General features: G+C 39.7%; 1 protein-coding gene across 1 annotated transcript in view; it reads right to left on the reverse strand.

Annotated features, from left to right (window-relative positions):
- The window catches only part of CFAP299 (cilia and flagella associated protein 299), a 556,975-nt gene extending 541,034 nt beyond the window's left edge, over nt 1-15,941 (reverse strand). The window contains exon 1 of the mRNA XM_090268084.1: nt 15,811-15,941. Within this exon, the coding sequence (XP_090124210.1) occupies nt 15,811-15,921 (111 nt within the window). The 5' untranslated portion in view covers nt 15,922-15,941. The remainder of the gene's footprint in view (nt 1-15,810) is intronic.
- Between the last annotated feature and the right edge of the window lie 200 nt (nt 15,942-16,141).

Genomic DNA, 16,141 nt, shown 5'->3' on the forward strand with positions numbered 1-16,141 from the left:
TGGTCAGCACAGTATTTTATATAGCAAAGACCATTAGAAAATTGCTATATTAACTCTGTATGTAGAGTGAATTATGTATTCATGGTGCCTTACCTGGGCCACCCAAAATTATTTGGATAGTTCTGCACTCATCTATACTGAAGAATATTGTAACAAATGGCAGGATCTACTTAGAAAACAAGTAGAGTTGAAGTTGGTTGCCTTGCTTAATTGATCTAACTGGTGGACTCATGGGGCATCTCTTCAGCTTAAATGGTCAATTATCTTTAAAAAATTATCTTCAAAGAAACTGAGAATAAAATATTTATATTAATTCATATACTTAGCAGTTCTGGGGCTTTTCATTCTTTTGTGTAGATCCAAGTCTCCAAATGATGTATGATTATCCTTCTGCCTAAAAAATTTGGATATTTATTATACTTCAAGTCTGCTAACAACAAATTACCTTGGCTTTTGTTTAGCTGGGGAAAAAAAACACATTTATTTCACCTTGATTTTTGAGACATTTTTGCTAGATTGGTAGTGTTCCAGGTTGACTTTTTACTTTTCAGCACTTTAAAGATGTCTTCCCATTGTCCTATGGCCAGTATTATTTCCAATGAGGAGTGTTCAGACTTTCCCGTCTTTGTTTTATTCTACATGTGCCCTTCTAGTTTAGATTCCTTTAAGACAGTGGTTCTCAACCTTCCTAATGCCATGACCCTTTAATACAGTTCCTCATGTTGTGGTGACCCCCAACCATAAAATTATTTTCGTTGCTACTTCATAACTTATTTTGCTACTGTTATGAATCGTAATGTAAATATCTGATATGCAGGATGTATTTTCATTGTTACAAATGGAACATAATTAAAGCATAGGGATTAATACAAAAACAATATGTAATTATATCTGTGTTTTCTGTTGGTCTTAGGCAACCCCTGTGAAAGGTTCTTTCAACCCCCAAAGGGGTCGCAACCCACAGGTTGAGAACCACTGCTTTAAGATGTTCTATTGACTTCCGGCCAAGATGGAGGCTTAGACGGACACGCTAGGTCTCCCTCAACAACTATAGAGGAATACAACTACTTCAAAACAAAGGATAACTAGAAATTCCAGAAAATAAAACTACACGGAAGCCCAACATATGAAGTTATAAACCAGCGGTGCCATTTGGGCAGGTAAGAGTTAAAGAAGGCAAAGCTGTTTGCGGAGCGGCGGGCGGGGCAGCGAAAAATCCCGGAGGCAATCAAGCCCCTGGCGTGCGCCACTCCGGGCGCTGGGGAAAACAGCCACCGCATCGCCTTGAACAGTGAGGCCCAGGGGGGCGGGAGGACGGTTCCCGGTCTCCTAGCTGAATAACTGTGTGAATCCATCTTGGACCCCCGCCCCCACAGAAAGCACCACAGGGCTGCGAAATAGGTCGCAGACAGGCACTGGTCGCTAATTTGTGACACGTACACAGGCACTGCCCCGGACAGCCAGCCCAGGAAAACAAAACGCATCTGTCAAAATGTGGCAGACAAATATAGAGATCCCGGTGGCACAACTCACCAGACAGCAGATAGAGAACCTGACAGATGAACAGATAAGAAACCTGTCAGAGGCTCAGTTCTGGGCCATTGTTATCAGGTGGCTTACAGAATTCACAAAAGAGCAGGAAAAAGATATGAAAGAAGCGAAAAACTTTCATAACGAAAGGAACAAAACCACATACGAGACAGATGGTGAGGAATCCAGAGTTCATTTCAACAAACTGGAATATGGAGAAGGAACAAGCAGTCAACCAATGCAGCGAGAGGAAATGGGAAGCAACAATGAGAGGATCAGAAACCTCTGGGACAGCTATAAAAGGCCCAACATAAGAATCATAGGTTTGCCAGAGAATGAGGAAGATGAACTAGAACTTGAAAAATTGAGTGAAAATATAATAAAGGAGAACTTCCCAGACTTGGGGAAGGGAATAGGCATGCAGGTCCAGGAAGCAAGGAGAGTTCCCAAGAGACTGGACCCAGGGAGAACCACTCCAAGACACATTATAATCAAAATGTCAAAAATTAAGGATAAAGAGAGAATCTTAAAAGCAGCAAGAGAGAAGAAAAGAATTATGTACAAAGGGGTCCCAATTAGACTATCAGCTGACTTCTCAAGGGAAACACTACAGGCAAGAAGGGACTGGCAAGAAATATTCAAAGTAATGAAAATCCAAAACCTACAACCACGAATACTCTATCCAGCGAAATTGTCATTCAGAATAGAAGGACAGAGAAAGTGTTTCCAGGACAAAATAAAACTGAAAGAGTTCATTAGATCCAAACCACTGTTATATGAGATGTTAAAGGGACTGGTTTAAAAAACAGAAGCTAGGGAGATGAAACAAAGGCAAACGAAACAGGCAACGAGAGTGGAAAAGGAACTGTGGGTAAGGGAAGCATAGTGGGGGGAGGTCAACAGGGAGGGGGAGTGGGGAGAGGGAGGGAGATGATATAGGAATTGGGGATCATGGTAGGAGGGAATGGAATAGACGGAGAGAGATTGGGAGGAACTGTATGCACAACTAATGGACATAATCTAAAAGGGGGGGACAACTGGAGGGAGGGGGGCCACCGGGTGGAGGGGAGCAGAGGGAAGGGAAATTGGCACAAATGTAATATTTTAATCAATAAAACACATTAAATCTGAAAAAAAAAAAAAAAGATGTTCTATTTATCTCTGGTTTTCAGTGATTTTAAGATATCTCTTGAAGTGATTTCTTTGTGTTTATTCATTTATTCTGTTTGAAATTTGTTACACTCCTTGACCCTGTGAATTTACAGTTTTCACAAAATTTGAAAACTTTTTATCCATTAATTTTTACAATTCATTTTATTCCCTCTGATTCTTTTGGGATTACACTTACTTTGGGGGGTGCGGGGTTGTTAAATGGAAAACATTATCTTTTTTAATTAAACTCTAGTGGTTTTGAGTATAACAGTTCATCTTAGTAAAAACAAGTGATTAGCCATGATAGTCAAAGTATACTTCGTAAACCCTGGCTGGTTTGGCTCACTGGATTGAGCGTCGGCCTGCGAGCTAAGTGTCGCTGGTTCGATCTTCCAGTCAGGGCACATCAGAGAAGGAAAACTCTGATTCCAAAAAACCTCCGCTGCCTTGCGGCATACCTCTTCAGGGGAAAGGCTAAGGGAGTAAACCCCGACAGAAAATCCGGAGCAGGAGTCCCTAAGGCGGTTTGACGTTGTAGTCAACACCGGCAACTCCTGCGGCGCACCTGAAGCCAAGCTGTATTGACTCCGTCTTTCCCTTGGATCCTTCAGCTGCGAAGAGGGGGGGGGTCTGCTGCATGGGCAACAGCAGACCCTCCATATCACCCTGCCCAGGCTCTGTAGCTTCAGCTTCACTGGAGAGGACACTCCAGCAACATCGCAAGATGTCGATTCAACACAGGAGGAGACAGATACTGTGTCACTCCCGAGTCGGACTGCACAGCCATTCTCGGCGGTGCAGATAGACTCTTAAGAAGCTACACCATCGGCTCTCGAGATGGACGGCTGCCGACTTCGTATAAATAAGGCAGTAATCTTTTATTAATTGTTAATGCTTTTTTTTTTTCTCATGTGATCATGAGCCATTAACTTTTGGATGCTAGAACTTTGGGAGTTTTAACTACAAGGCAGCATCCTGCAAAACAGAACCTAGAGAGGCTCATCCCCGAAAAGAAGGCTTCATTACTTCACAGGAGCTCTAAGACCTGTAGCAAAGGTAGGCTTCACCTAGTGCACAGCAAATATTGTAGAAGACTTAGTTCTGAATAGATAGCTATCCTACTGGGACAATTTTAGATACCACCAGGTGCCAGGAGAAATGCCTTGCCCCAAAGATGTGCAATGGAACAGTGCCTTCGAATTTCTCTGGCTTTGGACCTTGGCAGATGGGCTCCATGCCAGAAGCCTGCAGGTCACTGCCCCAGCCCTATGGGTTCCTGCAAGGCTATAGATTTGTGGCTGCAGCTGCACAGTTCACTCCCTGTACTGGTTTCAGGCAGTCACACACACACACACACACACACACACACACACACACAGCCTTTGGACCAAAGCCCATTTTCCCCCCACATGGCTGTGCCACTAAGACAGACACCCCTCATTGTTTCTCTCATTGGGGGTGAATGCGAGGGTAGATAAGAACTGAGGTTTGCATGTTGGATGGTCTGAGCCAGATTCCTTACTGAGGAGTCTACGGTGAGGGGCATGCAGCAACCTGGGCCCCTAGGCATTTCTCATCTGAAGAAGAAAATAAGAAAAAGTCTATGGCGACTGGAACCCTTGACTTTGTCCCATAGCTACTGAGTTCAGTTGGCTTTTATTTGTTACCTGTTATTATGTTGTCTATTGATGGAGAACAGTTTTTGTTGTAGCTCAATCTTAGATTTCTTTACTAAACTTGCTGATTTGTTCTAATAGAGTTCCAGTTACTTTTCTTGCATTTTCATGGTAATTATATTTCACTGTAGCATTGCTTTGGCCAGACTGCCAATAAAAACTTAAGAGTACTAGTTAAGCTGATTGAAACACTAAAATGTTTAGTCACTAAATAAGTTTACTACAACAGTTGATTATATACTTTTCATCAACTTAAATGAGTAAGTTGAGTATTTTATCCTATTTTTTTTCTGTATTACAGATATTTTTTCTTTTTTAATTTATTATGACATGAGCTCAGCCTATGACAAATCACATTACCCTTACTCTGATCTATTATTTCTTAATATAATCCTGGATTCATTTTACATTTCTTTTCATCCAGTTCATAAGTAAAATTAGTCTTTAGCTTTTTATTTCGTGTTATCCTTTTCTGAATTGATGTCAGGATTAAACAAGTACTATAAAATGGTTTAAGAAAATTAAGATTACATCACTTTGATTTTAATTAAATCAAGCATAAATAATTTTCCTTGTGAATATTAAAATATGGCAGACATAGTCAATTTTATTGTGTCAACTTAGCTAAGCTAGAATTAGTTTCCCATAATTTACTTCCCTAGATGGATACAGGTTAGGTTGGGCCACAAGAGACATTTGCAATAGATTTGGGAGGCAGAGGAGAAGGAGCAGCCACATCGTTCCATTTCCTACAGGACCTTCTTCAGCCGCTCCTACTCCTGAGCCAGGAGCATGTGCATTTTTAGCTCTGTGACTAAAATGCCAGCTTCTCCTACAAATCACCTGATAACAAGTTCCAGTTTGTCCTGCAAATTCTAGCTCTTTCTTGCAGATCTCAGTTGGACCTTGATTCCCCCACTTTGCATGTACCTTTCCTTCCTGGATGTCTATCCTAATGACTTTGAGCTCTAGCACCAGACACCAAACAGACAGCTTTAATGGACTGTTTAAATAGTTCTCATATTATAAGGTCACATCTCAGAAAAATTATATACATGTGACACACATATATATACATGTGTATGTGAGTGTGTGCCCTGGCTGGTTTAGCTCAGTGGATTGAGCGTCGGCCTGCGAGCTAAGTGTCGCTGGTTCGATCTTCCAGTCAGGGTACATCAGAGAAGGAAAACTCTGACTCCAAAAAAACCTCCGCTGCCTTGCGGCATACCTCTTCAGGGGAAAGGCTAAGGGAGTAAACCCCGACAGAAAATCCGGAGCCGGAGTCCCTAAGGCGGTTTGACGTTGTAGTCAACACCGGCAACTCCTGCGGCGCACCTGAAGCCAAGCTGTATTGACTCCGTCTTTCCCTTGGACCCTTCAGCTGCGAAGAGAGGGGGGGTCTGCTGCATGGGCAACAGCAGACCCTCCATATCACCCTGCCCAGGCTCTGTAGCTTCAGCATCATCGCAAGATGTCAATTCAACACGGGAGGAGACAGATACGATGTCACTCCCGAGTCGGACTGCACAGCCATTCTCGGCGGTGCAGATAGACTCTTAAGAAGCTACACCATCGTCTCTCGAGACGGACGGCTGCCGACGACGACGATGTGAGTGTGTGTATGTGTGTATTCTACTTCTCTGATTGAACCCTGAATGATTCACAATTAGCTACTGGTAATGGTTTCAGAGGAATAGAAAGTTGAGGATGGGTTCTCTGAACTAGGTTACCTGGAATTAGTTCTCTACTCTTATTAAAGACATTAAAAGTCCTATTTACAGTGAAAGAGTACATTGTAGTCCATGGAATGCAGAGGCAAAAGTTATTTATCACCTCTAGATACCTACAATGAAGATAAGGTTTTGGGTACCCAAGTGTTTGCCACCAGATGATATTTTAGTGTCAATAAGAAATATAAGAAATATATTTGTGTTGAAGGCCTTAGGGGAAAAAAGAAGGAGCTCAGGCCTTGGGAGATTAGCAGGCCATGAAAGGTGAAAATATTTGCTACAGTTTCATGATTTTTAAAAACTCCATGATTTCCATTATGCCATACATATATGCAACTTTTCATATAATTATTAATCATTTCAGTGTCCATGTAAGAATTGCTTGTTATACTTACTCATTTTTCTACTGGATTTTATCTATTTCTTACTGATTTATAGGGCTAAATTCCAGATAGCAAGTTGATTGTACATTTTACAAATATTTATTCTGAGTTTCTTGTATTTTGATTTATTTTTGACATATAGCGAGATTAACAGTTTTGACAAAAAAATTACATATCAAACCTTAACAAAGTGTATAGAAAACATTGCATTGATGCATTTTCTAGAAAAAAAGAAAGTTTGAAAATAAACAACCATTCAACTAAAGAAAGAGAAAGAAGAACAAAACATTTAAATAATACAGAAGAAAATAATTAATAAAAAAAGAAAATGAATAAAATAGAAATTAAAATATAAAATCTAGTAAGCTTTGATTACTTCTTGAAAGCTAAGAACTTATTATCTTAAAAAAAATAAAGTAGGTAACATTTGACAAAATTGATGCTGGAAAAGAAAGAATACATAAATAATTTTAGAAATCAAAGAGCCATAACAATAAATAAAACTATATACAAGTGTATAGTAATGAATTGTATAATCTATATGAAAATATGTGAAGCATTTACTCGAGTTATGAATTTAGAAGAGATCGATAGGCAATATATATGAGTCACTGATTTTTCAAAAAGAAAGTGTTTTTTATTCCCATTTGAATGTTAGGTTTTCTGGTTTATTAGTCAAAGTCCAGGCAGGAAATAGATGATATATTCAAATGGAGCAATCAAAGGCAGTTGAATGGCTGAGTTAATTTACAAAAGTATAGACAGGGTTAAGAGTAATCTAAGAGGGACAATGAAGCACCCTGCAGGTAACAACTGTTAATAGCAGTAAACTATTAACAGTTATTAACTAGTCCAAATGAGGTAATGGGAGAGAACAGTTGATTGAACCCAGGGAGATAGCTATAGAAAAAAGTTATGTGACCCTATGCTGTGGCTTGATGGAAGAAAGTATCTTGCTAACCTGAAACACAGTATGAAATAAGTCTGAAGAAGAAAATGCCCAACCTCTCTGTTCTCCTGGCTCCTAACTTCTTGCTGGTGCCTCTTATTGGCTGAACCCAATTGTCCAAAGGGAAAGAGAGCTCAGCTGAAGCAGCCAACAGAAGTCAAGCTCTTGGGATACAGAGCACAAAGCAGGATGGGGTAGGACAGAATGTAGAGCGCAATGGCCTAACAGAATATCTAAAATGCAGATTCCCAGGTTCAAAATAAAGTTTTCTAAGAAGTTTAAAGAAATTACCCCATTTCCTTCTAGGAATCACTGTAGGGAATGCAAAGTCTAGGATCAAGCTGATTCTCATTTATAGGTAAGTTTTTGACACTCTGAATTATTTTTTTAATTATGGAAAATATACATATCATAAAACTAACCATTTTTAAATGTAGGGTTTAATGGTATTAAATAAATTCATACTGTTGTGCAACCATTACCACCATCCATTATCAGAACTATTTTCATCTTACAAAACTGAAACTCTATAGTAATTAAACAATAACACCCCATTCTCCCTCCTCTCTGGATGCAGGGAACAACCATTCTACTTTCTGTGTTTGTGAATTTTTATCTACCCTTGGCACCCCCTATAAATAGAATTGCACAGTATTTATCTTTTTGTGACGGGCTTATTTCACTTATGTTGACCCTGAAAAAGAAGACAGTCTACCAAGAAATGCACCTGGTGGCTAACTGAGCTCAAATTTAAAAACAGAACCTAGCACCTCTTTCTCACCGGAGCCTCTCATGCAAACCGGACTTCAGGGAGAAGCCTGCTCTGAGTTGCCTGTCTCCGGCACTGAGCTGCCTGCCAGAACTGTGTTCCTGCAGCCTGAGCCAGGCCTTATAGAGGAGTTCCTGGAATCCTCTTTCAACTAATAGGACTGATGTAACCGGGTAGAAACTTTACATACCAAACCTTAACAAAATATATAGAAAATATTGTATCGATGCACTTACTAGAAAAAAAAAAGTTTGAAAATAAACAACTAACCATTCAACTAAAGAAAGTAGAGAAAGAAGAAAAAAATAACATTAAAATAAGGCCATTTCTTTCATATGACCTTTTTTCCTTTCTTTCCTTTTGAGTCAAATTGGCCTCATCCAGCACCCTGGTTCACCTGCCTCCCTCTCCCCTGCATAGCCACTCTCTTAATCATTAAGCCCTCAGGACAGTGAGGTTCTGATGAGCATCAAATAATCAGGAACAAAACCAGAGACAGAGTTTCAGTCAAACTAGAGAGAACATGTAGGCCTCAGTTGTATTTCAGCTCCAGGCTCAGAAAAGCAATGAAACCAGACAAGGGACGCCATGGATGGCATTAGGACCAGATGCACTGATTAACTACTCCCTACCCTAGTGCCAACAAATCAGTAGAGACCACAGCCTTGACCACAACTTTAATTCCCTTAGTCACCATGATTAACTCCCCCCCCCCCCCCCCATATAATCCATTCCCTGGAAGCCAGGTCTTGGAGCAGTAGCTCACCTATCTGCACATGTGGGCCACTTCTTGAAAATAAATTCTTACTTTCTTTACTGTAAGCTCCTTTTCATGTCTTATTGGGCTCTGATGCACACAATTAAACAGATCCCTTTAGTCTGGTAACACTGAGACTTTGTTTGTCCAAACAGCACTATGCAGCTTACATCCCCACTGATGATTCAAAGCAACTCCATTCTGATCAATGAGGACTGTACTTTCAGACCAATAAAACAGTGAGGATTTGGAATCTTCATTTGCATGAAGACAGAACAATCAGGACCAGGGGTGGGGACTTCTTTCTATACATAAGTCATCTCCCCTCTGGCTCAGAAGGTACACTTTCCTTTCCACTGAATAGTGAAGACAGCATCTTCCTGGCAGGAGCTGAATGAAACACAGATGATGTTTTGCCAGACCAGATCAGAGTGCAGCAGACCGGAGAGGACCAGAGCAGAACAGAGAAGACCAGACCAGTGTGGAATGAAATGGAGTGGAGCAGAGCAAAGCAAATGTCCCTCTGCTGCCACTACTGAAAACAAGACACTGCAATTCATCTGTTTACCTAGGACATTAGTCCCCAGAACTTCCGTCACTGCATCAACTGAGAGACAAAAGCCTCCACCACCGAATTCAATACAAAATGGATCCCACATGGTGTTTCTTCCTCACATTACTCTTCTCTAAAGATAAGTGGCAGTGCCTTAGTCGCATGAAGATACACTAGCAGCAAGGGAAACTGAGAAAGTGAATTTCTGACTCTACCTTAGGAAGGTGGATTCAGAGTTGGGAAAACTCTCAAAAAATGATAATGATAATGGGCTTTCAAAATAACATATTCAGTAAATGAATAGATAGGCACTACACATGGTAGACACCATTAACATAAGAGGGAAGGAAGAGAGGCTGGGCAGAAATTGAGGTAGTTTTATGTTTCATGGTAGAAAATAGAAAAGGATTCCAGCCTAAATAACTCTTCTTTGTTGACTTTAAAAGGTGAAGTCTCCACTAAGAGTCAGAAGTCTAAAGTGTGTTAAGATGGTTTTTAAAAGTTGTGGGGGAAATAAAGCAAGAGATATCAACAGGCAATTCAAAAAGAAATGCAAATGGCCAAGAAACATTTCAATAGATGATTAAACTTCACTAATAATCAGAGAAATTAAATTTAAAACAATAAGAGTTTTTCACATATGATATTGGCAAATGAACGGTGTCTCATACACTGCTAGTAGGAGAGTAATTGCTACTCTAGAGAGCCTTTTGATTATGTCTATTACCTATCCATTACACATTTTGACACATTTACAACTGCACACGGGATGAAATATAAAAGATGTTCAGTGCACTGTTGTTTGTGAATACTCTATAAGGGAAACAAATTTCTAAAGAATAGGGAAAGCTATGCAGAGTGATATTAAAGTCTCCAACATTTAATGTTAGATTTTATTTTTTAGTTACAGAAAGATATAGATATTACCTTTTATGTGAAAAATACCAACAAAGAGTAACACATTTGCATATAATGAAAATGTTTGCACATAATAAAATATATATAATTTTTGAAGACTATTCATATGTATGCAAGAGGAAAGATACCAAGGTGGACTTCAGCCCTTGCTATGCAGCTTGGCTCAAAATCATGACAAATACTCATCATCTCCCACCTCCACCATCCAGTCTAGATTTTCCTTACCCTCAACCAATAACCTCTGAGGATCTTAGTAGCATATCTAGTAGCATGAACCAGACACTCCTTCCAGAGGCAACTGAACTGCTGGTAACAAAACCCTTCCCAGTTTCAGTTGTCATTCTCAAATTGGACCACTCCACTTCCAGTGAACACCTGTTGACTAATTTGGAGTTTCTGCTTTTGGGGTCGCTTAGATGCCTCATTGTTTTCTCTACTTTTATTGTACATGGACGATGATACCTTCTAGGTGTCATGGCTATGATGGTTTCTCCCCATCTGCTTTTATTTGTTTTAAGGTTTTATTTATTTAATTTATTTTTAGAGAGAAGAGAAGGGAGGGAGAAAGAGAGGGGGAGAGAAACACCGACGTGAGAGAGAAACATCGATTGGCTGACATTCACATGCAACCTGACTGGGGACTGAACCTGCAACCCAGACATGGTCCCTGACTGGGAATCAGGCCAGTGATGTCTTGCCCTGTGAGATGATGCTTAAGCAACTGAGCTACATCGGTCATGGCTCCCCATCTGCTTTTATGTTGGGGTTTGTAGGAATAACTCTCACCTAGTTTTGTGTAAATATTTCTCATGGGGTTTTAGTTTTGCTATCCAGTTGCTCTTGGCTGCTGAATCCTCTTATTCTCCTTATTTTCTCCTACCTTTCTGACCTCCTTTTTCATTCTTCTTTGTCATCACCACCTCCATGCCCATATCTTAAGGAATGGTTTTCTCCTGCATTTAGTCTTCAGCCATCTTGTCTCACACTGTACACCCACCTGGGGAATTTTCCCTACCTCCATTCTTGTCTCCTCCCAGCAGTAGTTTTTGAAGTCAATATAAATGAAAATTGAATAAAACATACTTTATATGCATAGAATATAAATTTTAGGGGATTACTTGAGACACTGAGGATATTAGGCTCATAGCATTTTATTTTTATTATTATGATAAAGTTTCAAAAGTATTGTGGATACAGCATTCTTGATTCAGTTTCACTCCCTGGTCATCAGAATTCATGTCCATTTGGAAACTACCTATTTTTACTTAGAGAGAAGTACCTCTGATCATCAGAATTCACATCCATTTGGAAACTACCTATTTTTACTTAGGGAGAAGTACCTCTGTTAATTTACTGAAAGAAAAATACTCTTAAGAAGAGTGCAGCTAATTTATGCCAGTTTTTTTCTATTGAATAAATGAAAGAGTATAGCTAATTCTGAAATACAAGAATTAAGATATTCCATAGGGATCCAGTATTTTACTCTGACCTTAATGCAATAAAATTGGAAAGAAAACTACAATGGTTGGTTGTTAGCTGGCTTATTGCATAACCATGGTAAACTATGTTACTGGATTTTTCTTAGAATATCACTTAATCAATGCCTGCCAAATAATTTTAAGATTATATCCAGAAGGTTTAATTTTTATATTTGTATGATTTATTTTTATGTTCTTAATAATGGGAATATAATCTCTAAATAAAACTTCCACATTGCTAATCTCTAAATAATTTAGCCATGATTGGGGTCCATTTATTGGGAAAATTTCAAAAAATTCTAAAAGCACCCCTTGATTTCTAATCTGAAAAAAGCAATTGAGTAGGACCTTTAGTTCTCCAGTGGTCACAGGCAGCCACTGAAATGAAGTCACCTTGTTTATTTCATAGGGAAGAATCACCAGGAAAGAATCTGGGAAAACACAGTGCAAAAATGTCAAAACTTTTAAAGTATTCTTGCATGTTGATTTAGGGGACTGGTTTAATTAGGTAAGATGATACTAACTCCAAAAACAAAGTATCATTTGGGTTAGCAGAGATAACTCCAGCTGCTCTTACTGTTATAAATTTCTTTTGGTAGTTTATAGGTACTTAGTAAAATGAGAGTAAGGTAGACATAGAATGAAGAGCCTCTTTTAACCTCCCTCACCATCTTATGCTTCTCTAACTCGTCAAATAGTTAACTGGCATCAGTCTTTGCTTTTTAATCCTCAAACTTCCCTTCCTTTTAATCAATTATCATATTAAAAGGCATTGGGATTACTATATTCATATACTACTTGTATACTTACAGTGGTCTGAGATGTTAAATGATAATATAGAGGTCAGGGTCATAGCAGGCAAACTCAAAGGAGGTTATTAAAACAATGAAAGCACAATTTACAAAGATATGGGCAGGATTAATGGAAACCAATGTGGGATGGTAAAGCGTCCTGGGGCTGGCAACAGTAGGAAGTCATTGACACCATTAGGCCTGAAAGGAGATGGGAGAGGATATAGTTCCTAGAACAGGAAGTGATTCTAGCTGATGGAATGAGAAGTGGGCCAAACCTAACTAATGCAGCCTTGTCCAAACCACAACCAGGAGGAATATGACAGGTAATAAATCCTCTACACAATTCCAGTCCTCTGATCTCCTACTGTTTGAAACAAACCAAAAGCCAAAAAGAGCCTGGTTAATGACCTCAGAGGATAGCTACCAGGGGGCATGGATAAGGGTGGAGAACGACAGAGAATAAATCCAGCAAAAATAACATGGTCATTTTGTATGTGAATTATTGGTACTAATTTTTATTGAAATTAGTTGAAAACTTTTGGTAGTAGAAGAGTATATGAAACAATAAAAGAGTACCTGGAAGATAGTAAACACCTGTAAAATGTTTACTAATAAATGAAACTTAGGCTGGATTCTAAGCACTATACTAAAGTTAGGTGCCTAAGATTAAATCTAGAACTGATTCTTACTTAAATTCTTAGCAATGATGGCAATATCTACTGTTGTAGCCTCTTGATGAAGTTTTATTAATTAAATAGATAGTTGGATGACTATATGAATGCATGGGTGGACAGATGGATATGTAGATGATTCATACAAGTTTACAAACATAAAAACCCTTCAGTGTAATCTAGTTCAACCCCTTCGTTTTGCAGATGAATTAATGGAGTTTCAAACTGGTTAAAAATACAATAATACAGAATTAGAACACAAATCTCATGACTCTAGGGTCTTCTAACTATAATATGCTAACTCTCATTAACCATTTAAAATTTGCTCCATTCACACCAAAGGCAATTACTGATAACCCCTCTCCAACAAAAGAGCAAGAATTACCTCACAGAGCATGATGCATGACCCCTCACACATGCCTGCCATACTAGTCTTGTTACTGAAGCAATTCTGAGAAGTCCACTTGTCTCTGTGCAACCTACATGGGCAATTAACCTGCATCCACAGAAACTATTTGAGAATATAGGTCCCCAGATCTAAGGGCCCTTAATTTTCATTACTCAGTCCAAATATATATGTGCATTATAATATCATCATTCAACTAAATCATCATATTTCTTATGAAAGTACAATAAGAATAAGCTAAATCAATGCCAAGTTCAAAAAAATTTATTATTCCCTCAAATATAGTCACCATTTCCCATTCTGGAGACCTTAAAGTTCTGATTAATGAAATACAAAGTATTGATTTCTCACTCCTAATCAGCATTAATGTTTTTAATTCTCCTCTTAAGTGAAAAACTCTGCCTTAAAAAATTGAAACCTTTCTTAGAGATACTAGGCTTAAGACTTCAGCTTCGCAAATTTCCACATGTGCTACAAAGATAATTTTATTACATTGCGATGTTTATTGCCTATATTTCTTTCTTTTTAAACATTCAAAAATTTAGATGCAAACATTGTTTAGCATCATTACTTTTTTCCCTTCATTTCAGTGACTTAGATGCAAGGCATAAAACTCACTTTCATGACTTTAAACATTTATCTGTATAAAATATTTAAAAGCTTGTTTTTGAAGTCTGAAGCTATGCTGAAAATATTAACTGGATTTATTTTTTTAACAGATAATTCCAAAAAGATCAAATTACTTGTCCAAGGTCACACAACTAGTTGTGTCAGAGATAAAACTAGAATTAAATGTTTCCATTTCATTAAATTTGCATTCACATATAGCACATGAATATGTGTTGGAGAATAAGCCCTGTTCAAATTGTAGAATCTATGTTTAGGTAAAATGCCATTTAGCATGATCTTTGAAATCCAAAAATTTCAATCCACTAAAATGCAAAATCGTGTTGTAGAAACGGGGTTTGGGAAGTTGGTTGTGGGATACAAATCCTTCTCAGATTCAGGAGTCGTTTGGTACTACATTGTTGTGCTTGCTGTCTCTGGCCTAAAGAGAAATGGAACAATTTTGGGTTCTGTGGCGTGGCTCCAGCACGGCAGAATCTCCAGGTCAGTCAGTGTCCATTTAGTTGGCCTGGTTTGGGAATAGACAAGGGCAACAGGAATCCAAAAGGTTCACCTCCCACTTCTTAAGACGAGTAGCCTAGAATTTTGGGGCTCATCCTGATTTTCCTGGAGAAGACAAGAATTTTAACCCCATCCCACCCCCACCTCCCATCAATTCCCCCATCACACACACACACAGACACACACACACACACACACACACACCCCTACGAGAAGCTGGGAAGGACATCATTGCTGGGTGGAAGACAGTAACCAGTCCCATTGCATCTGATTTTGCTTTATTACTAGCTGGGGAGGGAGAAGTTGCTTGTTTGTTTTGTTTTGTTTTCTTACTATCAGCATTAGCTGTGATCATTAATGTGATAAAAATGAATCAGTAATATGCAGGCACAATGACCTGTGTATCCGTAATTGAAGGGCTTTCTCAATCAACTAGCATGAGATGGACGTCTATGGACCCAAAAGCCCAGTATAACACCAGATACACCAGGTTATTGTTGCCACTTGCCGTGGGAGAAACAGGCTTCTGCTCTTTAATACAAACTGGCAAAGGAAGGAGAAACAGGGTGTCAGACCTGAGTTACGGCAGGCCTCCAAATTCAGCCACGAGTTACAAGAGAATGACTCGGGCAGAAGAGCGGCCGGAAGGTGACAGGTGAGGCTGAGCTACTGAAATTCAAGGCCGTCCAACCTGCGGGCTAGTGCGCGCGCACACGGGCTTCTGCCCTGGGTGATACTAGGGGCCCAAATTCTGTGCTGACTGAGGCATCGCACAGCGGGAAGGACGCGGTGATTCACCTCCGCCTTCTGGAAACTGCGAGGCTCGACTTTCGCAGCCAGGGGGCAAACACTCCAGGACGCGGAGAGACCCAGGGACTGGAAGGCAGTGGCCACTCAGGAGTGCTGCGGCCCTTACCTCCAGGTAGTACAAGTCCACGGTAGTTATCTGCGAATCAAGGAAATCTTCATAGGTGTTGAACTTAGTGACTATATTGTCCAGGGCCGACAGCCCCTCTTCCTGATCCATTGCAGTTGCCTCCGCCTAAGAGTCCCTAGCGACAGAAGCAGAGGGTTCCACCCCTTCTTTCCTTCCAATCAGTTGGGAACCGCTGCGAAGCTTTGGACGTTAATCCCGCCCCCAGGGGTGGTTGTGTTTCAGGCTCTTGCCTAATTCCTGGGAACAGGGTCTCGAATTACCCACTGCAAGTTCAGGTGGAACACCGGTCAACTCGCTCAGATTTGGGTGA

The sequence above is a fragment of the Furipterus horrens genome, unplaced genomic scaffold (assembly GCF_987537825.1).
Source record: "Furipterus horrens unplaced genomic scaffold, mFurHor1.1.pri manual_scaffold_2, whole genome shotgun sequence".
In the NCBI taxonomy this organism is placed as follows: Eukaryota; Metazoa; Chordata; class Mammalia; order Chiroptera; family Furipteridae; genus Furipterus; species Furipterus horrens.